At 41.7% G+C, this 27,509-nt stretch overlaps 1 protein-coding gene across 7 annotated transcripts in view; it reads right to left on the bottom strand.

The window, feature by feature from the left end:
• Nucleotides 1–27,509, bottom strand: part of myo1b (myosin IB) — a 138,892-nt gene that overhangs the window by 57,498 nt on the left and 53,885 nt on the right. For all 7 annotated transcript variants that reach the window (XM_024407347.2, XM_042319668.1, XM_024407379.2 and 4 more), the window contains exons 4-5: nt 15,116–15,210; nt 462–566 (exon numbers count right to left, since the gene is read on the bottom strand). In XM_024407347.2, the coding sequence (XP_024263115.1) occupies nt 462–566; nt 15,116–15,210 (200 nt within the window). The remainder of the gene's footprint in view (nt 1–461; nt 567–15,115; nt 15,211–27,509) is intronic.

Genomic DNA, 27,509 nt, shown 5'->3' on the forward strand with positions numbered 1-27,509 from the left:
GGCGTCCCTGGAGCAAATTAGGGTTAAGTACCTTGCTCAAGGGCACAGACAGATTTTTCACCATCTCGGCTCTGGTATTCGAACCAGCAACCTTTCGGTTACCGGCACAACGGGTCTCTTTCTCACACACTTCAAGCCTCTCTTAACAGAGATATCCATATAGCTTGAATGCTTTTTGCCAACCATTACAACATGAGCGGCAGCTAGCCTTGTGGTTGTAATGGTTGGTGAAAGCATTCAAGCTATTTGGATATCTCTGTTAAGAGAGGCTTGAAGTGTGAGAGAAAGGGACTGTCTTGAGGAAAAAAGCTAAACTGATTGTGTGTTAAAGTGGGTGTGTCCCTGATGCCTCAGCCATCTTAGCTGAGCCCCATCCCACTCTGAACCTGAAGCATGGGAGCCACTTCCACTCGCATATATAAGCACCTCCTATTCTGAACTTGCATGGGAAGAGCACTCACCCTCCAGCACAGGATTGGACTGCAGCAGCTGCTCCTTCACCTTGTTCACCTCCTGGCCCTTCCCACACACCGCTGCCACATATGACATCACCAGCTTACTGGCCTCTGGAACAGGAACAGACAGGAAGACAGGGTTAAAGGTTATTCTCATCTAGATCTAGACAGGGCTGAGGCAAGAGTCCTGACACACCCAAACCTCCAAGTCGCAAATTACGCCAACCCTAGCCAGCCCCTCCACACCCCAAAATCCCCCTTACATCACCCTCCAGCGGCCCCTACAGAGACAGGGTGTGTACCCTCTCTGGGGTCCCTCTCCACTGTTCACAAATTCCATTAACAACCAAGTCCATATTGTATCAAGAACAACTCAAATAAGAAAAGATAAACGACAAGCCAACATTACTTTAAGACAAAGGTCAGTCAATGCGAAAAATGTCAAGAACTTTGAATGGTTCTTCAAGTGCAGTCGCAAAACAATCAAGCGCTATGATGAAACTGGCTGAAATGAGGAACGCCACAGGAAGGAAGACCCAGAGTTACCGCTGCCGCATAAATAATGGAGCCAGACAGGATGGCTTCCATTTTATGGGCTACAAAGCAACTGTGCTATTTTGTTTGTTTTTGCACATTGTTTGTGACTTATTAGGTACATAAAGTTGCTGCTAACGTCTCTTTATGACAGAAAAGAGCCTCAGAACAGTGATTACTCACCTGGAACTGGACAAAGATTTTTTATTTAAAGAGTCCGCCACGAAGGATATACTTCTATCTGGATAGCAGGTCCAATCCCTGTCATTCGCAACCTTCTCCCTCGGTATCTCCGTGGGAGAAGGTTGGGATGCCTTGTTAGGATTCGTATGAGAGTCAGTAAATTCCATTACCATCGGTTCTATTGGCCAACGTGCAATCACAGGAAAACAAACTCGATGGTCTACGGTCGAGACTATCCTACCAACGGGACATTAAAAACGGTAAAATCCTGTGTTTCATTGAGTCCTGGCTGAACGACGACACGGATAATATAGAGCTGGCTGGTTTTTCTGTGTAACACCAGGACAGAGAAGCTACGTCTGGTAAGACGAGAGGCGGGTGTGTGTGTATTTGTCAGTAACAGCTGGCACGCAATGTCTAATATTAAAGAAGTCTCAAGGTATTGCTCGTCTGAGGTACCTCAAGATAGGCTATAGACCACACTACCAACCAAGAGAGTTGTCATCTATATTTTTCGTAGCCGTCTATTTACCCTAACAAACTGATGCTGGCACTAAGACCGCACTCAACGAGCTGTATAAGGCCATAAGCAAACAAGAAAATGCTCATCCAGAAACAGCGCTCCTAGTGGCCAGGGACTTTAATGCAGGCAAACTTAAATCAGTTTTACTTAAATTCTACCAGCATGTCACAAGCGCAAACAGAGGGAATTCTAGACCACCATTACTCAACACACAGAGATGGATACAAAGCTCTCCCTCACCCTCCATTTGGCAAATCTGACCAGAACTCTATTCTCCTGATTCCTGCTTACAAGCAAAAACTAAAGCAGGAAGTACCAGTGACTCGCTCTTAATGTAAGTGGTCCGATGAGACGGATTCTACGCTACAGGACTGTTCTGCTAGTACAGACTGGAATATGTTCCGTGATTCATCCAATGGCATTGAGGAGTATACAACCTCACCTGGCTTCATCAATAAGTGCATTGAGGACGTTGTCCCCATAGAGACTGTACGTTCATATCCCACCCAGAAGCCATGGATTACAGGCAAAAACCGCACCGAGCAAAAGGCTAGAGTTGCCACTTTCAAGGAGTGGGACACTAATCCCGACAATTATAAGACATCCCACTATGCCCTCAGACAAACCATCAAACAGGCAAAGCATCAATACAGGACTAAGATTAAATCCTACTACACCGGCTCTGATGTTTGTCAGATGTGTCTGGGCTTAACTATTATGGACTACAAAGGGAAGCACAGTCGCGAGCTGCCCAGTGACGCGAGACTACCAGACAAGCTAAATAACTTTTAAGCAAGTAACACTGAAGCATGCATGAGAGCACCAGCTGTTCTGGACAACTGTATATACTCGGAGCATGTGCTGACCAACTGGCAAGTGTCTACACTGACATTTTCAACCTCTTCTTGACCGAGTCTGTAATACCCACGTTTCAAGCAGACCACCATAGTCCCTGTGCCCAAGAATACAAAGGTAACCTGGCTAAATGAAGTGCTTTTAAAGGCTGGTCAAGGCTCACATCAATACCATCATCCCGGAAACCCTAGACCCACTCCAATCCACAGATGACAGAATCTCAATCGCATTTCACACTTCCCTTTCCCACACTTCCCAACACCTATGTGAGAATGCTGTTCATTGACTACAGCTCAGTGTTCAACAACACAGTGCCCACAGAGCTCATCAGTAAGCTAAGTACCCTGGGACTAAACACCTCCCTCTGCAACTGGATCCTGGACATCCTGACAGGCCTCCCCCAGGTGATAAGGGTAGGCAACAACACATCTGCCACACTAATCCTCAACACTGGGGCCCCTCAGGGGTGCGTGCTTAGTCTCCTCCTGTACTCCCTGTTCACCCATGACTGCATGGCCCAGCACGACTCCAACACCATCATTAAGTTTGCTGACGACACAGAGGTAGGCCTGATCACTGACAAATACCTGTCAGTGGTCAAAGACCTGTCAGTGTGGTTCTAGGACAACAACCTCTCCCTCAATGTGAGCAAGAATAGGCCTCCATTTACATTGACGGGGCTGAAGTGGAGAGTTTCAAGTTCCTTGGTGTCCACATCACCAACAAACGATCATAGGCAAAAACACACCAAGACAGTCGTGAAGAGGGCGCGACAACACCAGGAGACTGAAACGGTTTGGCATGGGTCCCCAGATCCTCAAAAAGTTCTACAGCTGCACCGTGGAGACCATCCAGACCGGTTGAATCACTACCTGGTATGGCAACTTCTCAGTAATAGACCATAAGGCGCTACAGAGGGTAGTGTGTACAGCCAGATACATCACTGGGGCCTCGTTATTATGTAATTCTACTGTGTTACTTTTTTATTTTTACTTATTTTATTTAGTAAATATTTTCATAATTCTATTTCTTGAACTGCACTGTTGGTTAAGGGCTTGTAAGTAAGCATTTCACAGTAGGGTCTATACCTTTTGTATACGATGCATGTGACGAATAAAATTTGATTTGATTTGTTTCAGAGTTCAAGTAACAGACATCACAATATCAACTGTTCTGAAGAGACTGCGTGAATGAAGCCTTCAAGGTTGAATTGCTGCAAAGAACCACTACTAAAGGACGTCAATAAGAAGCAGAGATTTGCATGGACCAAGAAACACAAGCAATTGACATGAACATTTTTGGTTATAACCGCCATGTCTTTGTGAGAGGCAGATTACGTGAACGTATCAATTCAGCATGTGGTTCCCACCATGAAGCATGGAAGCATGATGGCGCTTTACTGGTGACAGGGATTTATTTAGAAATCAAGGCATACTTAATCAGCATGGCTACCACAGCATTCTTAAAGGCCCTCAATGATGTCACCATTGTCCTTGATTCTAAGCAATGTGTGCTGCTATTTTTATTGACTTGGCCAAAGCTTTTGATACGGTAGACGATTAAATTCTTGTGGGCCAGCTGAAGATTATTGGTGTCTCTGAGGGATCTTTGACCTGGTTTGCTAACTACCTCTCTCAAAGAGTGCAGTGTATAAAGTCAGAACATCTGCTGTCTCAGCCACTGCCTTTCACCAAGAGTGTACCCGAAGTCTCGATCCTAGACCCCACGCTCTTCTCAATTTACAACAAAGCTCAGGCAGTAGGAAGCTCTCTCACCATTTATATGCAGGTGATAGTCTTATACGCAGCTGGCCCCTCCCAGGATTGTGTTAAAAGCTCTACAACAAAGCTTTCTTAGTGTCCAACAAGCTTTCTCTGCCCTTAACCTTGTTCTGAACACCTCCAAAACAAAGGTCATGTGGTTTGTTAAGAAAAATGCCCCTCTCCCCACAGGTGTTATTACTACCTCTGAGGGTTTAAAGCTTGAGGTAGTCACCTCATACAAGTACTTGTGAGTATGGCTATACTGTACACTGTCCTTCTCTGAGCACATATCAAAGCTGCAGGCTTAAATCTAGACTTGGTTACCTCTTTCGTAATCGCTCCCCTTTCACCCCAGCTGCCAAACTAACCCTGACTCAGATGATCATCCTACCTATGCTAGATTACGGAGAAGTAATTTATAGATCGGCATGTAAGGGTGCTCTAGAGCGGCTAGATGGTCTTTACCATTCTGCGATCAGTTTTCCCACCAATGCTCCTTATAGGACACATCATTGCAGTCTATACTCCTCTGTAAACTGGTCATCTCTGTATACCCGTCAGAAGACCCACTGGTTGATGCTTATTTATAAAACCCTCTTAGGCCTCACTCCCCCCTATCTGAGATATCTACTGCAGCCCTCATCCTCCTCATACAACACCTGCGATGGTGGGTTTGTGCCCATAGGCGACGTTGCTGCCGGTGATGTCTGGTGAGGACCTGCCTTACAACAGGGCTACAAGCTCTCAGTCCAGCCTCTCTCAGCCTATTGCGGACTGAGCACTGATGGAAGGATTGTGTTCCTGGTGTAACTCGGGCAGTTGTTGCCATCCTGTACCTGTCCCGCTGGTGTGATGTTCAGATGTACCAATTCTGTGTAGGTGTTACACATGGCCTGCCACTGCGAGGATGATCAGCTGTCCATCCTGTCTCCATGTAGCGCTGTCTTGCAATGTCCGTAATGTCTCACAGGATGGACATTGCAATTTATTGCCCTGGCCACATCTACAGTACTCATGCCTCCTTGCAGCATGCCTAAGGCACATTCACACAGATGAGCAGGGACCCTGGGCATCTTTCTTTTGGTGTTTTTCAGAGTCAGTAGATATGAAAACGTAGGACACTAAAGAGGCCTTACTGTGACCTTAATTGCCTACCGTCTAAGCTGTTAGTGTCTTAAGGACCGTTCCACAGGTGCATGTTCAATAATTGTTTATGGGTCATTGAACAAACATGGGAAACAGTGTTTAAACCCTTTACAATGAAGATCTGTGAAGTTATTTGGATTTTTAACTATTATCTTTGAAAGACAGGGTCCTGAAAAATGGACGTTTCTTTTTTTGCAGGGTTTACATGATTCTATTTGTGTTATTTCATAGTTTTGATGTCTTCACTATTATTCTACAATGTAGAAAATAGTAAAACAAATCAAGAAAAACCCTTGAATGAGTAGGTGTCCAAACTTTTGGCTGGTACTGTATGAGAACATGTACCCAGACCCAGCGTTTTAAAAGATGGGGTTAGAATCTGTGCAACTTTGAGTTTATGTGCATTGACATGACTATGAAATGCTCCTGAATCAGCCTCTTCTCAGGACAGAAAGCATTATGCTAAACGTACATGGTTTGTAGTATTCGTGTAATGTTCAGTCCAGACTCCAAAACATCCCTAGCCGATGAGATGACTGACGGTCTGCAGCTGACTGACCCAGAAAGCAAAAAGACAGACAAAAGAAGAGGAAATCTTAAGATTTGACAACCCTTCGATATAGATAGTTAGGAAAGAGCGGGTAAGGGGAAAGCAGGAAATCAGCACAAGAGTTGAAGGATCCTAGAAATGGAGTACAATAATTAAACAACAGAGCCGTCCAACTCAACTCTGGACCTGGAAGCCAGTTCCACTGCTTTATTCATTGTTCCCCTCTAAGCAGGGACCCATTTAGACCTGGGACACCAGGTGGGTGCAATTAATTGTCAGGTAGAACAGAAAGCCAGCAGGCTCCGGACCTTGTAGGTTATTAAGAGTTGAATACCCCTTGACAGAGGATAGTATTGTTAGCAAACCTTAGAGTGAGTAAACCAACAGTCCGCTATAATCGTGTTTTTCAATCTCAAAAGGAAAAGTAAGATCAAAACGGGATTAGTTACAAATCAGAACACTTATAACCATCATAACGTTGAGGCACTCCCTCGATCACAAAGGTATTGTCTGACACACAGTTAGTGACTACTTTTGACTCTCACACATATCAAATCTTTCATACAAACATAATGTTTACATGTTTTCCAAATGACAAAAGATTCAGTTGGTTTGAAAAGGAACTACTTGCTAGTGGGACTCTTCAACCATTAAAATCTGCAGAAATGTGTGTTTGAGGTCAGGTATGCAAGTTCAGATTTGCAGAAGTATTAAATTGCTGACGCTCAGTATGCTCAGAAACAAATGCACTGAAACACTCCTGTCAGGCACTGCACTCAAGGCAGTACGATAAATAAATTAGTCCTCCTCTGAAAAATGCCTTAAGTAAAAGACTACGTCTTCACAAGATGACTCCGTAATGAATTGGACTGAATAGCATTAGGGTAACACTGTGACCCCAGTCACCACAAACCCAGAGCCATTTTCATCAGCCTCATCTACCCCCTGGAAACCTACAAATATTATGAGAGATTACCCCAAATACTAACTCATCTCATTGCCCTGGCTTTGCTGATTCATTTCCTGGATTGGGACTTTAAACCCATGAGTGGTTGGCACACATAAATTCCAGTATTTACTGTAGAACACCCACCCCCTGACAAAAGGAGGAAGAAAGACCCCAAAACAAATGGTGTGGTTGTAATGTCCTGTACACTGATTGTAGAAAGTTACGTGGCTGCACTTGACTTCAGTAGACAAAAATGGTTTGTTTTGCATTTGAGGGAGAAAAGGAGTTAAATAAAAACACTAGTGAACTCGGATCTCTGCCAGCACTGCATCATTGCTAAGGTGACCAATTAATGATGTTGAACAATGTGACGCCACTTGACTAACATTAATGTTCTGTATCAAAGTAATTAAGATGTTAACATTGGCCTTGCAGTGACAGATAATCCAAGGCCTTGTAATCAAAGCACCAGTTAACCACAGAAAGTTTTCAGGGCTGTGGGATATCTGCTGGTATAAACATAACATTTAAGTAGTTCTGTCTTTTCTTTAGTGGGATGAAGGCCACTAGTAGAGAGTTTAATGGGAACCAAATGGAGAGTCAACTGGATTGACAACATGTTCGTAATTCACCCAGTAGCCCACTTAACCTGGCAGGCACGTGTACTGTAGTTTGACTCTAGCCTCCAGATGAGAAGTGCCATGCCAGCGAAATGATTTGAATAATAGAATGGTTAGAACCTCTGAGAATTATATTATTCTATTAATTCAAACACAAACGGATGGCACAAATGGGGCTTCTAACAGCGAAAAGATAATTGGTATGCTACTTGGTTTTATCATGTCAGATTCTCAAAGCCACATCACCCAGAGCACTGTACTATTGAATGAAAGTCCCTCCAAGTCTTGTGTTAATACACCAGCAATTAGAAACAGTTCGGTTAGAGAAGAATGAAACTTAGAAAAGAGGAATAGTACACCACAATGTTATGTGAAGTTGGCTTCTGATAGCTTTGGTAAGCGCTGTAACACAAAACCAACAAAGAAAATGAATAGAAGCTTTCAATTTAACTGATGTCAGAGGAAGGGACAGGGTGTGATGGTGATATCATCATCACATATTAGGGAGCAGGGAGATTTTTTACAGTTAATCTTAGCCTATAGAACACTTTCCAAGATTATAACATAGATTAATACAAGTTGACAGCACAACATGGCAAAACAGAAGAGGTATATTTAAAGAGTTGCCACCGTTTATATTGTTTTGTCTAACTTATATTTTATCGTCAGAGTTTGTTCTCATTAGTCAGTCGCTTTGTCTTTACACTATTGTTTTGCCATGCCTGCAAGTACATTTGTGACTCGTTTCAGGAAACTAGGTATATGTCACAAGTCCCTTATTTCACAGGAGAGGCATTTGAACGTAAACATTTTAGGGGGCAGAAATATCTTCTGGAACATGTGAACTGTCATGTGCATTAATAACAAACTTGTATTCCGTAAATACAACTAAAATTGTTAAATTACGAGCCTAGTTGGCATATCCATGAAAAAAGTCAGGAAACTTCCCACAAGCCATGACTGGCTGAGATAATTGATGGGCTGGACATGCCAGGTGATGAGTTTGCATTTGTCTTTCATTTCGCACGCTTCTGTTTAAAACATGAGCTGCTCAGTATGTGTTGATAGTACTTTCTACCACACCGCTTTTGAAATGTATAACGTTAGACATCGAGAACTACAAAAGTTGATACTTTAACAACAACATTGATACCCTGAATTTAGCAGGCGCTCTCGACAGATCAGTTGGAAAAATCTATTTGCTCCTTTCTACACACGCCACGATCTGTGTTTAACTTTTTATGGCTGCAGGGGCAGTATTGAGTAGATTGGATGAAAAGGTGCCCATTGTAAACAGCCAGCTCCTCAGTCTCAGTTGCTAATATATGCATATTATTATTAGTATTGATAGAAAACACTCTAAAGTTTCCAAAACTGTCAAAATATTGTCTGAGAGTTTAACAGAAGGCGAAATCCTGAGGAAAATCAAAACAGGAAGTGGCTTCTATTTGGAAAACTCCATGTTCCATAGCCTCCCTTTGCTGGATTTAAAGGGATATGAACCAGATTCCTTTTCCTATTGCTTCCTCAAGGTGTCAACAGTCTTCAGACATAGTTTCAGGCTTTTCTTTTAAAAAATGAGCCAGAACGATAACATCGCGTCAAGTGGTCACTTGAGTTTTGCTCGCGCAACAGAGTTTGGATAGGTATTGCTTTTCCCTCTCCTACTGTGAAAGACATTTGTGGTTGATATATCATCGATTATATATTTTTTTTAAACAACCCGAGGAGAGATTATAAAAAACGTTTGACATGTTTCTGTGGACATTATGGAAACTACTTGGAATTTGTCTGCGTTGTCGTGACCGCTCTTTCCTGTGGATTTCTGAACATAACACGCCAAACAAACGGAGGTATTTTGGATATAAAAATAATATTTATGGAGCAAAAGGAACATTTGTTGTGTAACTGGGAGTCTCATGAGTGAAAACATCCGAAGATCAAAGGTAAACAATTAATTTGATTGCTTTTCTGATTTTCGAGACCAAGCTTCCTGATGCTAAGTGTACTTAATGTTTTGTCGTGCGATCGATAAATTTACACAAACGCTTGGATTGCTTTTGCTGTAAAGCATAATTTCAAAATCTGACACAGCAGGTGGATTAACAAAAGGCTAAGCTGTGATTTCATGAATATAAATATTTTTAGTAATATTCAGCAGTTGTTGATGATACTTATCCTGTTAGTGGGATTGCAGCCATAACAAGTTAACCGGCCAAACAACGCTGGCCAAACAAGATGTAGCTACAAACAAAACAATGGTTCCAGTCTGCCATGAAGCATTCATCCATGTATAAGAGTCTAGCTCCATTTTCAGATATTATAAGTTAAAGAATGTTGTCAGAAAGTTGTTTTCATTGCAAGATAAAGTGTACTGTTAGCTAGCAAACATTAGCTGGCTGGCTGGCTCATTAGGTAGCATTACGTGTATGATCTGTGTAGTAATATTATTTGATTCAGAAATCAATTTGCTTTCTTAGTTATAGCCTAATTTTAGTGGATTAAAAAAAATAACTATTGTAAAATAGACGGTCCATGGAAATAAAGGCCTAAGCGGTGTAGTTCACTAGTTTGCTCCAATTGGGGGAGGGGTGGTAGGGTAATAAAGGAAATATATATATATATATTTAAAATAAATTACACATATGTATATGTACTTACAGTTGAAGTCAGAAGTTTACATACACCTGAGCCAAATACATTTAAACTTTTTCACAATTCCTGACATTTAATCCTAGTAAAAATACCCTGTCTTAGGTCAGTTAGGATCACCACTTTATTTTAAGAATGTGAAAGGTCAGAAAATTAGTAGAGAGAATTTCTTTCAGCTGTTATTTCTTTCATCACATTCCCAGTGGGTCAGAAGTTGACACATTCAATTAGTATTTGGTAGCTTGCCTTCCTCCACAAGCTTCCCACAATAAGTTGGGTGTATTTTGGCCCATTCCTCCTGACAGAGCTGGTGTAACTGAGTCAGGTTTGTAGGCATTCTTACTTACACACGTTTTTCAGTTCTGCCCACATATTTTCTATAGGATTGAGGTCAGGGCTTTGTGATGGCCACTCCAATATGTTGACTTTGTTGTCCTTAAGCCATTTTGCGACAACTTTGGAAGTATGCTTTGGGTCATTGTCCATTTGGAAGAACCATTTGCGACCAAGCTTTAACTTCCTGACTGATGCCTCGAGATGTTGCTTCAATATATCCACATAATTTTCCTTTCCTCATGATACCATCTAGTTTGTGAAGTGCAACAGTCCCTCCTGCAGCAAAGCACCCCTACAACATGATGCTGCCACCCCCGTGCTTCACGGTTGGGATGGTGTTCTTTTTCCCTCCAAACATAACGATGGTTATTATGGCCAAACAATTATATTTTTGTTTCATCAGACTAGAGGACATTTCTCCAAAAAAGTAAGTCTTTGTCCCCATGTGCAGTTGCAAACTGTAGTCTGGCTTTTTTATGGAGGTTTTGGAGCAGTGGCTTCTTCCTTGCTGAGCGGCCTTTTGGGTTGTCGATGTAAGACCCGTTTTACTGTGGATATAGATACTTTTGTACCTGTTTCCTCCAGCATCTTCACAAGGTCCTTTACTGTTGTTCTGGGATTGATTTGCACTTTTCGCACCAAAGTACGTTCATCTCTAGGAGACAGAACACGTCTCCTTTCTGAGCGGTATGATGGCTGCGTGGTCCCATGGTGTTTATACTTGCGTACTATTGTTTGTACAGATGAATGTGGAACATTCAGGCGTTTGGAAATTGCTCCCAAGGATGAACCAGACTTTTTTCTGAGGCCTTGGCTGATTTCTTTTGATTTTCCCATGATGTCAAGCAAAGAGGCACCGAGTTTGAAGGTAGGCCTTGAAATACATCCACAGGTACACCTCCAATTGATTCAAAGGAAGTCAATTAGCCTATTAGAAGCTTCTAAATCCATGACATCGTTTTTTGGAATTTTCCAAGCTGTTTTAAGGCACAGTCAATTTAGTGTATGTAAACTTCTGACCCACTGGAATTGTGATACAGTAAATTAAAAGTGAAATAATCTGTCTGTAAACAATTGTTGGGAAAATTACTTGTGTCATGCACAAAGTAGATGTCCTAACCGACTTGCCAAATCTATAGTTTGTTAACAAGAAATTTGGAGTGGTTGAAAAACGAGTTAAGTGTATGTAAACTTCAGATTTCTTCCGATTTCAACTGTATATGTGTATGTATTTATATGTTTGTGTGTGCATATATATATAAAAATATGGGGGGGTTGGAAGTGATTAAGACAATTGATCTGCAGCATTCACGTGCCATTTTCTCAAAAGTGGGGTTACAAGTTTATCAACTTTCAAAGCGGAGTTACTTTCCCATTGTTCAACTGCAGTGTATGATACCATTTTCTAACTCAGAGTGTCTACTTTTATCAAATGTTTAAAAAAACACCATTTCAAATTTTGCTGCATAAGACCGAATCGAGACGGTCGGTCACATTTAACTTGCATCTGCCGTTTCAGGTACAAACCTGACTTAGGCTTTCCCAAAACAAATCCCAGTTTCAGGGCTGGTAGGCTGTAGGTTTATCTAACTCTGACAAAATCCTACTGCTCTTTAAAATTCTATTTGATATCCTCCTGTCCTTGTGGCTACTGCTGTCTGCCTGCATGCCCCCATCATTGAGTTTCCCTCAGCTACAAGTCTTAGTTCTACAGAATATAATAGAACAGGCATTCCCAAACTGGGGGACACAACATTTTCAAAAACTGTCCATTTAGTAAGGCCCACATCCATAGAGACACATACCAGATCTACTGATAGTGCTGCTACTAGCAGCAGTACTACACCTGTCGACAACACAAGTTGTTCTGCTTCCACGAGCACACTCAATGCTAGCATCAGTAATTCTACATTTGTTGTTAGCCCAGCTAGCATGGACACTGACAGTTGTGAATCTGAAGCAGCCGAAGAGCTACTGCCCCCTTACCCGGGAAAACACAGAACGTCGGACCATCGAAGTGCCGAAAATATAAGAACTACATTGATTTGGGGTTCACCTATATTGAGAGCAGTGCCTTTCCTCAGCCACAGTGTGTTATATGCAAAAGTACTATCTCACAACTCGATGAAACCTTCACTCTTGTGCAGACATTTAAAAACAAACATGGCAATTTGAAAAATTTGAGCAAGAATTAAAAAGACTTCCGAGAAGTAAGACATGGATAAAAGCAACACATACCATTAATAAGAAGGGGCTTGAAGCATCTTATATGGTGAGCTACCGAGTGGCTAGGACAGGCAAGCCCCAAACTATTGTGGAGGACTTAATTCTTCCTGCTTCTGCGGATATGGCTGGAACAATGCTGGGTGAAAAGGCCCCCAAAACTATACTATGTCTCCATCAACAACAGTTTCACAATGCATCAGCGACATGGCAGGAGATGTTTTGACACAATTACTGCTTCGCATACAATCCAGTGAATTCTATGCATTACAGCTGGATGAGTCAACATCTCCTAGCACAGCTCCTGGTACATGTCCGTTACCATGGGGGGAGACATCCTCTTCTGCAAACCAGGACAACAGGGGAGGATATTTTTTCTTTGTGACATCAAATGGACTTTGGTGGTCAAGATGTGTCGGTATCTGTACTGACGGCGCCAAATCCATGACAGGGAGACATAGTAGAGTGGTAACGCGCGTGCAAGCAGTTGCTCCCACATGGGTACACTGCAGCATCCACCGAGAGGCTCTTGCTGCCAAGGGAATGTCTGACAGCTTGAAATAAGTTTTGGACACTACAGTGAAAATGGTTAACTTTGTTAAAGCAAGGCCCCAGAACTCTCGTGTATTTTTTTAATTATGCAATGATATGGGCAGAGACCATGTAACGCTTTTACAACATACAGAAGTGCGCTGGTTTTCAAGGGCAAATTGTTGACTATTTTTTCAATTGCGAGACGAGCTTAAAAAGTTTCTCACTGACCATGATTTTCACTCGTCTGACCGCCTGCATGATGATGAATTTCTCACACGATTGGGCCTATCTGGGTGACGTTTTTTCTCGTCCGAATGATCTGGGTCTAGGATTACAGGGACTCTCCGCAAATATATTCAATGTGCGGGACAAAATTGAGGCTGTTTAAGAAGTTGTAGCTCTTCTCTTTCTGCATTAACAAGGGCACCACACAGGTCTTTCCATTTGTATGATATCTTGTGTGCAAATGAACTCAAGCTTACAGTCAATGTCAAATCTGATACAGCGAAGCACCGGAGCGAGTTGGGTGCGCAATTACACAGGTACTTTCCCAAAACGGATGACACAAACTGGATGTGTTATCCCTTTCATGCCCTGCCTCCAGTACACTTATCAATCAATATATGAACAAGAGAGCCTCATCAAAGCTGCAACAAGCATTTCTGTGGAAATGCAATTTAATCAGAAGCCACTGCCAGATTTCTGGATTGAGCTGTGCTCAGAGTATCCTGCCTTGGCAAATCGCGCTGTTAAGACACTGATGCCCTTTGCAACCACGTACCTTTGTGAGAGTGGATTCTTGGCCCTCACTAAATTCAGGCACAGACTGTGTGGAAAATGATTTAAGACAGACTCTCTCGAATACAACCCAACATTGCAGAGTTATGAGCATTATTTCAAGCACACCCTTCTCATTAACCTGTGGTGAGTTATTCACAATTTTCTATTAACAAATAAGGTTTTATATGTAAGATGGTTAAAATAAAGAGCAAAATAATTGATTATTATTGTTTTTGCCCTGGTCTTATAAGAGCTCTTTGTCACCTCCCAAAAACTAGAATTCTTATGTTTAAAACATATATTCTAGTGTGTGTGTGGCAGGCTTACAATGATGGCAAAAAACAACATTTGAGGGTGCGCTGACCATGGTGCTAGAGGGGGTACGCAGATGGAGGTTGACAGTTTGAGGGGGTACGAGACCATGAAAAGTTTGGAAACCACTGTTCTAGAACACTGCAAACAGAACACAGCCCTTATCTAGAAGTCTCAAGACCACTTAACCCCTGTGTTGTACATTCGAAAGAAGTGTTGATGTTATTTTGTAACAGTGTTACAATACAACAGTAGAATTGATGTACTGCAATGTTTTACTAATACGGTTGATTCCTCGCAAATGTGAGCTCGTAAAATGATGGGCCTATTGTTTGTAGGCTACCTTGTGTGCACAAGAAGCTGCTGAGGGGAGAACAGCTGATAATGGACGGAATGAAACAAAATGAATTGACATCAAACACCTGGAAATCACGTGTTTCATGTATTCGATACCATTCCACCGATTCCGTTCCAGTCATTAAAAAAAGCCCGTTCTCCCCAATTAAGGTGCCACCAACCTCCTGTGCTTGTGTTGTACATTTAAGAACCCTCAATAGTGTTTGCTTGTAAGTGTTGTAAATGTTGATTACCCTCACAATGTTAACCCATTATAGTGCATGTTTGATGACATTAATGTAAGCGTTAACTCCCAATTAAATAGTGGGCCTATTGCAATTGTTTGGTAGAGGACTTGTCTCACCAGTCTTTCCAGCTCCACTCTCTCCTGTGATGAGGATACACTGGTCTTTATCCTGGTCCCTCAGAGAACGGTAGGCCTCATCTGCCAGGGCATAGCTGGAACACACAAGCACATCCACATTGACATACATTCATAGTCCAAACACATTGGATATTCAATTGCGTCACAGATGTAGGTCCATCATTTCAAGGAAACTTCCATAACATACACAACTCATCCATTCCCATACCATCTATGATTCAAGTTGTTCTATCTTGTGACAGGCCAACTACATTGAAACTAATAGACAGAGTCTATTGACAGAATATTAATCTTTCTCCATAGCTCACTGGGTTGATATTAGGGCTGTCCCCGAATAAAAGAAAAGTCAAAAGTCGTCTGTTATTTCGACCAATTGATTGGTCGAAATTTTAACACATGTATTTTTCCATATATAGACATAATCTATGTGTTTTAATAATTAACTTTATATGCATTGAGCTTGTCTGATGCTTTAAGATCACTGTTTGATGAAATAAGACAAATGACAGCTTAAGAGGGTGCCAGAGATCAAGATAATAAGAAAAAAATATGACCTGTCCCGACCATCCTCCTGGTCCTACTGGCATCCGCAGATTCTGCCATTACTCTCCTGAAGTTGCCGTTAATAGGCTATACGACAAGTCGGCAAACTTTCTCATGTGGAATGCCAATTTATTTGACCATTTCTGCGTGCCAGTTATGGTTTTCATATGCACATTCTTGTGGAACAGTTTAATTTCATTTATAATAACGCCTTCATATCTCAAAATCATTGTCATATGGTTAATAAAGATTATAACCAAATGAAGAAAACTAAAAAGTAACTTCTATTGACATTGGCAACTATGTAAAAATAGCCTATAAAGTCAAAACATTTTAACATTACAGTGTGCAGGTGGAAAATATCCTGATAAAAATAAATATCCTATAAGTCACACTGGCTATGCACGGCCTGTCTGCCACAAACTTGAAACATTATATCAACTACTAACTTGGTTCAGGCCAGAAGCACCTTGCAACATTGTATAAAATATATGCCAGTGTCAGAACAGACACAGCTTTAGACTATTTGCGCAAGGGATAATTAATAATCAGGTAGGCTTTTAATGATGTTTCCACTGGATCAGAGCAATACATGTTTCCCTTTCACACAGAGTGGTAATCGAAAGGGAGAGAGCTGAAAACATTTTAAAAATAAGTCGTGGAATTATAGTCATTCTCAATGGACATAAAAATTTAAAAAAAGACTGCTTGCCATTTGAGGTGAAGAAAACATGACTTTGAGAAGCTCCACAGAGCTTTAGTTAAGGCACACTAAGACAATCAGAAATACTCAGATCCCCAAATGGGCACATTCATATGCCGACATTTGCACACAGGCCTGGTAGGCCTACTTCTATGGGTAATTAGGTGCACATCCTTACTCAACATTGACAGGAGCGCTCCAAAACAAAAGACAAGGATTAAATTGACAAAACTCGTAAATGGAATGAAATGGATCAAAACTTAGCATAGTTGTGCACTCGGCAAAATGTCCCCTCCGACAATGAGAACAGTAAAAGACTTGAATAATATATTAAAGGAATTAAGAGACATTACCGTAACCAAAACAAACATTGTAGTTGAGAAATTATCGGAATTAACGCTAAAGATACTACTGGTGATAGAGTATATGTAATGGGGAATTGATAGACACTGACAATCAAAACACAAACAATTCACACAATTAACTTAAGAACCAATGAATGTGCAAAAATTGTAATCAGAGCGCATTCTGGAGAGAGATGTGCATTGTGGGGCCACAATCCCCTTAGTCTAAGACTGTACCATCCCCATGGCTTCTGCAATGGATTAGTCTCGGCCTCCGCAATGAATCAGTTCACGGAGATGGGTGCGAATAAGACAGGTGTCTTGTGTGTCAAAATTTTGTTTTAATAATTCTCTCCACACACACAGTAAGCGGAAAGTATTCTGACACCTAGACTTTTACCGATGTTATAGCATCGTTCTATAATGGATTTTTTTTAATGTCCTCAATCTACACATAATACCCCATAATGACAAAGCAAAAGCATGTTTTTATAAACGGAAATATCACATTTACATAAGTATTCAGACCCATTATTCAGTACTTTTGTTGAAGCACTTTTGGCAGTGATTACAGCCTTGCGTCTTCTTGGGTCTGACAGTAAAAGCTTGGCACACCTGTATTTGGGGAGTTTCTCCTGTTCTTCTATGCAGATCCTCTCAAGCTGTCCGGTTGGATGGGGAGCGTTGCTGCACAGATATTTTCAGGTCTCTCCAGGGATGTTCCATTAGATTCAATTTCAGGCTTTGGCTGGGCCTCTTTAAAAAATAAATAATTTTACCTTTATTTTACTAGGCAAGTCAGTTAAGAACAAATTCTTATTTTCAATCACGGCCTAGGAACAGTGGGTTAACTGCCTGTTCAGGGGCAGAGCGACAGATTTGTACCTTGTCAGCTCGGGGATTCGAACTTGCAACCTTTCGGTTACTAGTCCAACGCTCTAACCACTAGGCTACCCTGCCGCCTCTCAAGGATATTCAGAGACTTGTCCCGAAGCCACTACTGCGTTGTCTTGGCTGTGTGCTTAGGGTCATGGTCCTGTTGGAAGGTGAACCGTCGCCCCCAGTCTGGGGTCCCGAGCACTTTGGAGCAGGTTTTCATCAAGGATCTCTGTACTTTTTGCTCCGTTCATCCTTCCCTCAATTCTGACTAGTCTCACAGTCCCTGACGCTGAAAGACATCCCCACAGCAAGATGCTGCCTCCACCATGTGTCACCATAGGGATTAGAGGTCGACCAATTAATCGGAATGGCCGATTAATTAGGGCCGATTTCATGTTTTCATAACAATCGGAAATCAGTATTTTTGGTATATTATATATATTATTATATCAGTATATTATTTCCGATTTTTAAAAATTATTATCGTTATTATTTTTTATACCTTTATTTAACTAGGCAAGTCAGTTAAGAACACATTCTTATTTTCAATCACGGCCTAGGAACAGTGGGTTAACTGCCTTGTTCAGGGGCAGAACGACAGATTTTCACCTCGTCAGCTCGGGGGATCCAATCTTGCAACCTTACAGTTAACTTGTCCAACACAATAACGACCTGCCTCTCTATCGTTGCACTCCACAAGGAGACTGCCTGTTACACGAATGCAATAAGCCAAGTTAAGTTGCTAGCTAGCATTAAACTTATCTTATAAAAACCAATCATAATCACTAGTTAACTACACGTGGTTGATGATGTTACTAGATATTATCTAGCGTGTCCTGCATTGCATATAATCTGACTGAGCACACAAGTATCTGACTGAGCAGTGGTAGGCAGAAGCAGGTGCGTAAACATTAATTCAAATAGCACTGTCATGCGTTTTGCCAGCAGCTGTTCGTTGTGCGTCAAGCATTGCACTGTTTATGACTTCAAGCCTATCAACTCCCGAGATGAGGCTGGTGTAACCGAAGTGAAATGGCTAGCTAGTTAGCGCGCGCTAACTCGAGGGACAGAAGCTATACTGTTACACTGGCAATACTAAAGTGCCTATAAGAACATCCAATAGTCAAAGGTTAATGAAATACAAATGGTAGAGGGAAATAGTCCTATAATTCCTATAATAACTACAACTTAAAACATCTTACCTGGGAATATTGAAGACTGATGTTAAAAGGAACCACCAGCTTTCATATGTTCTCATGTTCTGAGCAAGGAACTGAAACGTTAGCACATATTGCACTTTTACTTTCTTCTCCAACACTTTGTTTTTGCATTATATAAACCAAATTGAACATGTTTCATTATTTACTTGAAGCTAAATAGATTTTATTGATGTATTATATTAAGTTAAAATAAGTGTTCATTCAGTATTGTTGTAATTGTCATTATTACAAATACATTTTCAAAAAACGGCAGATTAAATAGGTATCGGCTTTTTGGTCCTCCAATAATCGGTATCGGCGTTGAAAAATCATAATCAGTCAACCTCTAATAGGGATGATGCCATGTTTCCTCCAGACGTGGCTCTTGGCATTCAGCTTTATGAATAGCTTCTTCCATTTATGAATGATGGAAGCCACAGTGTTCTTGGGGACCTTCATTGCTGCAGAAATGTTGTTTTGGTACACTTCTCCAGATCTGTGACACGACACAATCCTGTCTCGGAGCTCTACGGACAATTCCTTTGAATTATTGGCTTGGTTTTTGCTCTGACATGCACTGTCAGCTGTGGGATCTTATATTGACAGGTGTGTGCCTTTCCAAATCATGTCCAATCAATTACATTTACCAAATTTACCACAGGTTGATGCCAAACATCAGCATTGACGTCATCTGAGCATGAATGTAGGTTGTTTGTTGTTGAACACTGACAGATAACTGAACGAGAGACCTCAGTTTATTATTTTTGTGAAGCTGACAGTGTTTTTGTAAATCTTGTTTTTATATACTCAGATTTTATTTTGGATCCTGCAGCTCTGTTGGGCTTCGTTGCAGTGAGTGTTGCTGTCTGTCCCGGGATCCTGCCAGATTCCGCATAGGGGGAGAGACACGGAAGCCCAGCTAGCCTAGCTGGCTCTGCAGCCTGAAATGGGGGTCGCTATTTAACATTTCCAGCTCTGCAGGAGCTGTGTTTACTTTGCTTTGTTCCGGGACAATGTGGAGCGTGCTGACTTTCAATGTTGCAACTGCTTGCTTGCAGAGGACTACAGGGGCGAAGTGGCTACTCTTAGCAAGCAGGTAGCAAACCTACACAAGCTACTGGGAAACCATGCCCGCCTACTTTTTCTTCCACCCCAGTAGCCGGACGTAGCTCTGGTCTGGTGGAATTGTTGCCGCCGTGTTGGCTCTCCACAGCATGCTCAGCAGGTATCCATCCCTGAAGGGGTCTCCCCCTTCCCCGGAGAATGGAGCTGTTCTCAACCTAATCAACCGGCCACTGAGATACTCGCCGTGGAAGACGACCCCTGGCAATGGGGTCTCCTTGGAGATGTTAAGCCCGGACCAGACACAGACCAGGACCGCCCTGGATCAAGAGGTTCCGGCGCCGCATTCCTTAGGGGCTTCCCATTCGAGATTGGATCCGGAGGTACCCGCGTCTTCGTCCTCTGTTCCGTCTCCCTCGCCAGTGGCTTCTACCTCAGGTTCAGGTCTTCGGAGCTCCCACCCTCAGACGGAGGCTGCTTGAGACTCCGGCCCATTCAACATCAACCGGCTGTCATCATCGGCAGCGCTATGGTGAGAAACATCTCGGTTCCCAAGGCAAGGAGTACAGGACATCACAAGCCTGCTTCAGACTGTTCTACCACAGATGCTGTGAGCGGACACTGTCGTAGTCCATGTGGGGTCAAACGACTGATTTTGAAGAACTGATTTTAGGATTAAAAGACTCCAAAAAAACAGCCAAAAATGTCAGGTCCAGTACCTTCGTTGGGCTGCGGGTGTGAAAGATTCAGCAGGCTACTGGCATTACACATCTGGATAAAATATTAATGTAGCTCTGCTGGAATCACTTTTATAGGTAACTGACACCTTCTGGAAACAGAAGATACTTTACAGGAATGACGGAGTCATTCCAAATCATCTTGGCTCCTGGACTCTGTCCACGCACTTCAAGGCTGTGTTGAAACAATGACTTATCAATGACCCAAGACCAGATCAGTTAATCTCTACCGTTGTGACAATGAGTCGTCACAATGCTGCATCAAATGTACATTATCCTAGGGGCGTTGGCAGTAACTTAATTTGTCCCCCTAATTACCTCTGTTGATCCTACAGCTATTGTATGCAGTAATCATGAGCCTATAAACCAGAGTTACACTGTTAGCACTGAGGCGGTGTGCTCTAGTAGGAAGACTCACCCTGACTATCAGCTCGAATACAAATAACATGAGCAAGTCTACTGATAAGCTTCCCAGTAAAGCAATAAAAACAATCAAGCAACCCAGAAAAGTGCTAAAAATTATCCCGTATTAACATATGCAGCCTGAGAAACAAGGTCCATGGAGTCATTAACTTGCTTGTAACAGATGACGTCTATCTCTGAAACTCACTTAGATAATACCTTTGATGATACAGTGGTAGCAAAACATGGTTATAACATCTACCGAAAAGACAAATGCCAACAGGGGCGGTGTTGCGGTCTATATTCAGAACCACATTCCTGTAAAGCTTAGAGACGATCTCATGCTAAATACTGTTGAAGTAATATGGCTACAGGTTAATTTGCCTTACCTTAAGCCCATTCTTGTGGGAAGCTGCTATAGACCAAGTGCTAACAGTCAGTATCTGGATAATGTGTGAAATGCTTGATAATGTATTTGATATCAACAGAGAAGTATATTTTCTGGATGATTTAAATATCGACTGGCTCTCATCAAGTTGCCCACGCGAGAAAAAATGTCAGGTTCAGGTTGTCAGTCAACCTACAAGAGTATTTACAAACAGCACAGGAATGAAATCATCAACATGTATTGATCATATCTTTACTAATGCTGCAGGAATGGTTTAAAGCAGTATCCAAATCCATAGGATGTAGTGATCACAATATAGTAGCCATACCTAGGAAAACCAAAGTTCCAAAGGCTGGGCCTAATATAGTGCATAAGAGGTCAAACAATAAGTTTTGTAGTGATTCATATGTTGATGATGCCAAGAATATTTGCTGGTCTGTGGTGTGTAATGAGGAGAAACCAGATGCTGCACTTGACACATTTATGAAATTGCTTATTCCAGTTACTAATAAGCACGCACCCATTAAGAAAATGACAAACTATTCAATCCCGTTGGATTGATGAGGAATTGAAAAATTGTATGGTTGAGAAGGATGAGACAAAAGGTAATGCAAATAAGTCTGGCAGCCCAACTGACTGGCAAAGTTAAGTAAAGCAAGTTAAGAAATCATGTGACTAAACTAAATAAAAATAAACTATACAATGAAAAATGTTATAAAGAAGGATTGTAAAACGCTTTGGAGCACCTTAAAATGACATTTGAGAAAGAAAAAAAAACTTGGCTCCATCATTTTTTGAATCAGATGGCTCATTCATCACAAAACACACTGATATAGCCAACTACTTGAATTCCTTTTTCATGGGTAAGATAAGCAAACTTGGGTATGACATGCCAGCAACAAACGCTGACACGACACATGGTTATCCATTTGATTTATTTTTGAATTTTAGTAAATACTTTAACACATTTTTGGTTAAGGGCGTGTAACTAAGTGTTCCACTGTAAGGTCTACTACACTTGTTATATTCAGTGCATGTGACAAATAAAATTGGATTAGATTTTTTAAACTTTATTTGATATATCTGACCAAATTATGAAAGACAAGAATTGCTCTTTTGAATTTCGCAAAGTCAGTGTGAAAGAGGCGAAAAAATTATTGTTGTCTATCAACAATGACAAGCCACCGGGGTCTGACAATCTGTATGGATAATTACTGAGGATAAAAGCGGACGATACTGCCACATCTTCAATTTAAGCCTACTAGAAAGTGTCTGCCCTCAGGCCTGGAGGGAAGCTAAAGTCATTCTGCTACCCAAAATAGTAAAGCCCCCTTTACTTGCTCAAAGAGCAGACCAATCAGCCTGTTACCAACCCTTAGTAAACTTCTGGAAATAATTGTGTTTGAGCAGATACAATGCTATTTCACATTAAACAAATTGACAACAGACTTTCAGCACACTTACAGGGAAGGACACTCAACAAGCAGAGCACTTACACAAATGACTGATTGGCTGAGAGAAAGTGATGATAAAATGATTGTGGGGGAAGTCTTGAGACTTTAGTGCAGCTTTTGACATTAAAAGAAGCCTCTAACATAATCCAGGTAGAATCAGGAATTCCCCAGGGTATTTGTTTAGGCCCCTTTTTCAATCTTTACTAACGACATGCCACGGAGTAAAGCCAGTGTGTCTAAGTATGCAGATGACTCAACACTATACACATCAGCTACTACCAGCAACTGAAATTACTGCAACACTTAATCGCTCAGCACTACTAATCACTGTCACGTTGCATCCTAGATCTAGGTCTGAATCTAGGTCGCATCGGCGGAACAATCAGATTTGTTTGGGCTCCCGAGTGGCGTAGCGGTCTAAGGCACTGCATCTCTGTCACTGCAGAGGCGTCACTGCAGTCCCTAGTTCGAATCCAGGCTGCATCACATCCGGCTGTGATTGCCCACAGGGCAGCACACAATTGTCCCAGTGTTGTCTGGGTTTGGCTGTCATTGTAAATAAGAATTTGTTCTTAACTGATTTGCCTAGTTAAATAAAGGTTAAATAAATCAAAAATGATAATCATCATCATGTGGATGCATTGGTTCACTTTGCTGTGGTATTGGCACTGTTGTATTGACCTGGTTGCATTTAGTCAATTTGCTGTGCTTTGTTAGCAGTGTCCAACTGATAACAATGCATTTCCAGCAGGATCAACTAGACTAAACTGATTGAAAAACAAAGATCTTCTGTGAGTGAAATGCTGGATGCTTTGATCTGAAGCCAGTGGCAAGTGTGTGGAAAATGGATAAGGCGCCAAGCATGACATTTTGATTATCTTTGTTTAATGAGCAATCTTATTGAGCAGACAAAGTTGAGTGGAAATCAGTCACAGCTGCAAGCTTCCATTGAGAGGCAATGAAACTTGAACGATGCATTTTGCATTAGCATAACTGATATTACCGTAACTATCAAAAACAAGTGAATGGTGATCAAAATAAATACATTAGGTAAAATGAACCCCAGCCATACATTCCAGGACGTTTACACAATGGGAAAGTGAGACAGTATAGCAGACTAACTGGATTCCCCTTAATGCTGGGACTGTCATTGTCCTGCTCTGATGGTTAAATATCAAGTGTGTGTGTGTGTGTGTGTGTGTGTGTGTGTGTGTGTGTATGGGGGTGGAGAGGCATTTAGAGGTGGCAAAGCCTGCATAACTGTACAGCTTTGAGGATGGCTGACTGGGTGTTGCGGGAAAAACTAAAGGGGGCGTGGCTGAAGTGCAAACCGATATTCAATTTTTTTTATTGGTTTAAATTAGGTTTAGGGTTATGGGTTAAGTTAAGGGTCAGTTATAGATTATGGCAAGTCAATGGGCTGCTTGTCAGAAATGTCTCCTTAGTCTCTTCCAGGTGTTGCGGTGGTCTATACTTTCGAAGGGACACAACCACATGGTGTAGAAGCAGCCACCCTATTGAGTGAGGCCATAGTTCTTTATGGATCACACTTGGCACCCAAACAGTCATCTATTCTACAGTTCAGTTATAGTAGTGTTCCAACTCTCCCAAACTAGCCCACCAGACTCCAAATTAGCCCTGCAAGGTCTACCAGCTCCCATTTTCCTCTCCGTGTGTACTTTTCTACATTCATTACTCAGGAATTTTCCAGAGCCACCACTAATAATAGCTCTGATTGTGGAGGAACTGTTGCATGTAGTTTCCTTTTTGCGCAATTCCCTAAACACCCCCATCCATTATAAGAAAATATGGCAAATGGTTTCTTGTTAAAAAAAAGGCAAGGTAAGCGAACTCTGGCTGACATGCCTTTGTAGATGCCACCTAGGTAGGTCTGCTCTCCAAAATGACAAACTGAGCCTGAGGAGATGCATGGTTCAAACTACCAGGCCATATAGTTGATGCCAGATGTTTTATAGTCTGCATTCATTCCTGGTCCCAATAGGCTGTCTATGATGTAGAATACTAATTATATGATCTATGGTCCCCTTGAAATGTCACTAATAAAATGGTTACATTGACAGCCATATGAACCCAGAACACTGCTGGAGGTAATTTTGCAGGAATGTAGGCATCAAAAATAGCCATTTTCCCAAGTGTCTAATTTTAGTGGCACGTCCTGACCTCATTCCTCACCCACCCGAGGGGGACTGTGGATATTCACTAGTTTTAACAACGTGAGTAATGTTATTAAGTAATCACATGCCACTTCAGACCACAGACTGTCTGAGCTTCAGATGCACGCAAGCTGTTTCACACACCACAAATCAGAGCCTCAGACCCACAGCATTTCTAAATACTTTACATTCAGAAAAATAATGTAGGCTTACATTCTGTATATTATATTACATAATGTAGGCTTACATTCTGTATATTATATTACATACTGTAGGCTTACAATGATTTAGGAGATTGGGGATTATTGTTTTTGTATTTATGATCAGATATACAGTATAACATTCGTATGTAACAGGGATCATTGTGGAAAGCAACATAGCTTATATGATCACAAAAATCTGAACCATTGCGGAGACCCCGATATGCTTTGTGCGCTGATTGACTTGACTGCTAGCCCAGCAGACAGCCGTGAAGAGGAGAGAGGCAGAGGAATGTACACCAGGCAACAGTTAAAAGCTGACGACACTGCATCCTGCCTGGATGGCTATTAGAGATCTGGGTTCCACACCATCACATACAATGCCTTCAGAAAGTATTCACACCCCTTGATTTTTTTCAACATTTTGTGCTACAGCCTGAATATAAAATGGATTAAATTGAGATGTGTCACTGCCCTACACACATAATACCCCATAATGTCAAAGTGGAACTATGTTGTTTTTTTGTTTTTTTACAAATTAATAAAAAATGTAAAGCTGAAACGAGTCAATAAGTATTCAACCCTTTAGTTATGGCAAGGCAAAATAAGTTCAGGAGTAAAAATGTGCTTAACAATACAAGTTGCATGGACTCAGTGTGCAATAAGTGTTTAACATGACTTCTGAATGACTTACCTCATCTCTGTACCCAACATTGAATATCCCTTTGACCACGGTGAAGTTAGTGGAGTTATTAATTACAATATAGATGGTGTATCAATATCGTGAAGTCCCTGGCAATTCCCAGCCCTAGTAAGAGGCTAGTAGGGGAGGGGAGAGAGGAGCAGGGTGGATGGGAGGGCCCATGCCAGGAGACATGCCAAATGATCAGCCATCACACACTCACACACTGACTGCAAGCGTTCACCCATTATGAAGTTGAGCAGGTCATATGACTATGAATGGGCCAATCACAATATGAATGGGCCTGCCTGCAAGCTGGTGCATGGAAACCAGGGGTCAACAGAGACAAAGTAAGCCAAAACTAAAAGTCTGTCAAACTCCCCTTTGTGTGTCTGTAGGGATGGGTGGGGAATGGGGCAACACAAACACATGGTAGCACCTTGTTTGTTACAGTTCTCCTCCCTAAAGTCAAAGCAGCTCAACACTCGAGGCTTAAAGGCCAAGAAAAGGAGAGAAAATATGTCCAGTCCCCACCAGGCATTGTGGCCAGGCCACACTGAGGAAAAAGGAGAAATAAAATAAGAGGAAATCGGAATTAAATCAGTCCACCTGGTGGCCACTGCGTCGCGGAAATATCAAGACCATGAAAGAGAGAAAGAACAGCAAATTGATCCACCATTCACCAAATAGAAGTTGCCATTTATAGGCTACACAGGGCTTCTTATTTAAGCAATAAGGCCCGAGGAGGTGTGGTATATGGCCAATATACCACAGCTAAGGGCTGTTCTAATGCACGACGCAACGCAAAGTTCCTGGACACAGCCCTTAGCTGTGGTATATTGGCCATATATCACAAACCCCGAGATGCCATATTGATATTATAAACTAGTTACCAACATAATTAGAGCAGTAAAAAGACACGTTTTGTCATACCCATGATATACGGTCTGATATACCACGGCTGTCAGCCAATCAACATTCAGGGCGCGAACCACCCAGTTTATAAATCAGTTTATAGAACGGGTGGGTCTAGTCCTAGATGCTGATTGGTTAAGACCGCATTCCAGCTGCTGTCTATTCCACAAGTTACCACCGGCTAAAATGTCTTTACTCTGTTCCATCTGACTGAGCAATCCACAGTCTCATCAGCTCAGCCAGGCAATGTATGTACACTGCTCAAAAAAATAAAGGGAACACAAAAATAACACATCCTAGATATGAATGAAATATTCTTATTAATTACTTTTTTCTTTACATAGTTGAATGTGCTGACAACAAAATCAAATAAAAATTATCAATGGAAATCAAATTTATCAACCCATGGAGGTCTGGATTTGGAGTTAAAATTAAAGTGGAAAACCACACCACAGGCTGATCCAACTTTGATGTAATGTCCTTAAAACAAGTCAAAATGAGGCTCAGTAGTGTGTGTGGCCTCCACGTGCCTGGATGACCTCCCTAAAACGCCTGGGCATGCTCCTGATGAGGTGGCGGATGGTCTCCTGAGGGATCTCCTCCCAGACCTGGACTAAAGCATCCGCCAACTCCTGGACAGTCTGTGGTGGATGGAGCGAGACATGATGTCCCAGATGTGCTCAATTGGATT

This window comes from Oncorhynchus tshawytscha, linkage group LG03, assembly GCF_018296145.1.
Source record: "Oncorhynchus tshawytscha isolate Ot180627B linkage group LG03, Otsh_v2.0, whole genome shotgun sequence".
NCBI lineage: Eukaryota > Metazoa > Chordata > Actinopteri > Salmoniformes > Salmonidae > Oncorhynchus > Oncorhynchus tshawytscha.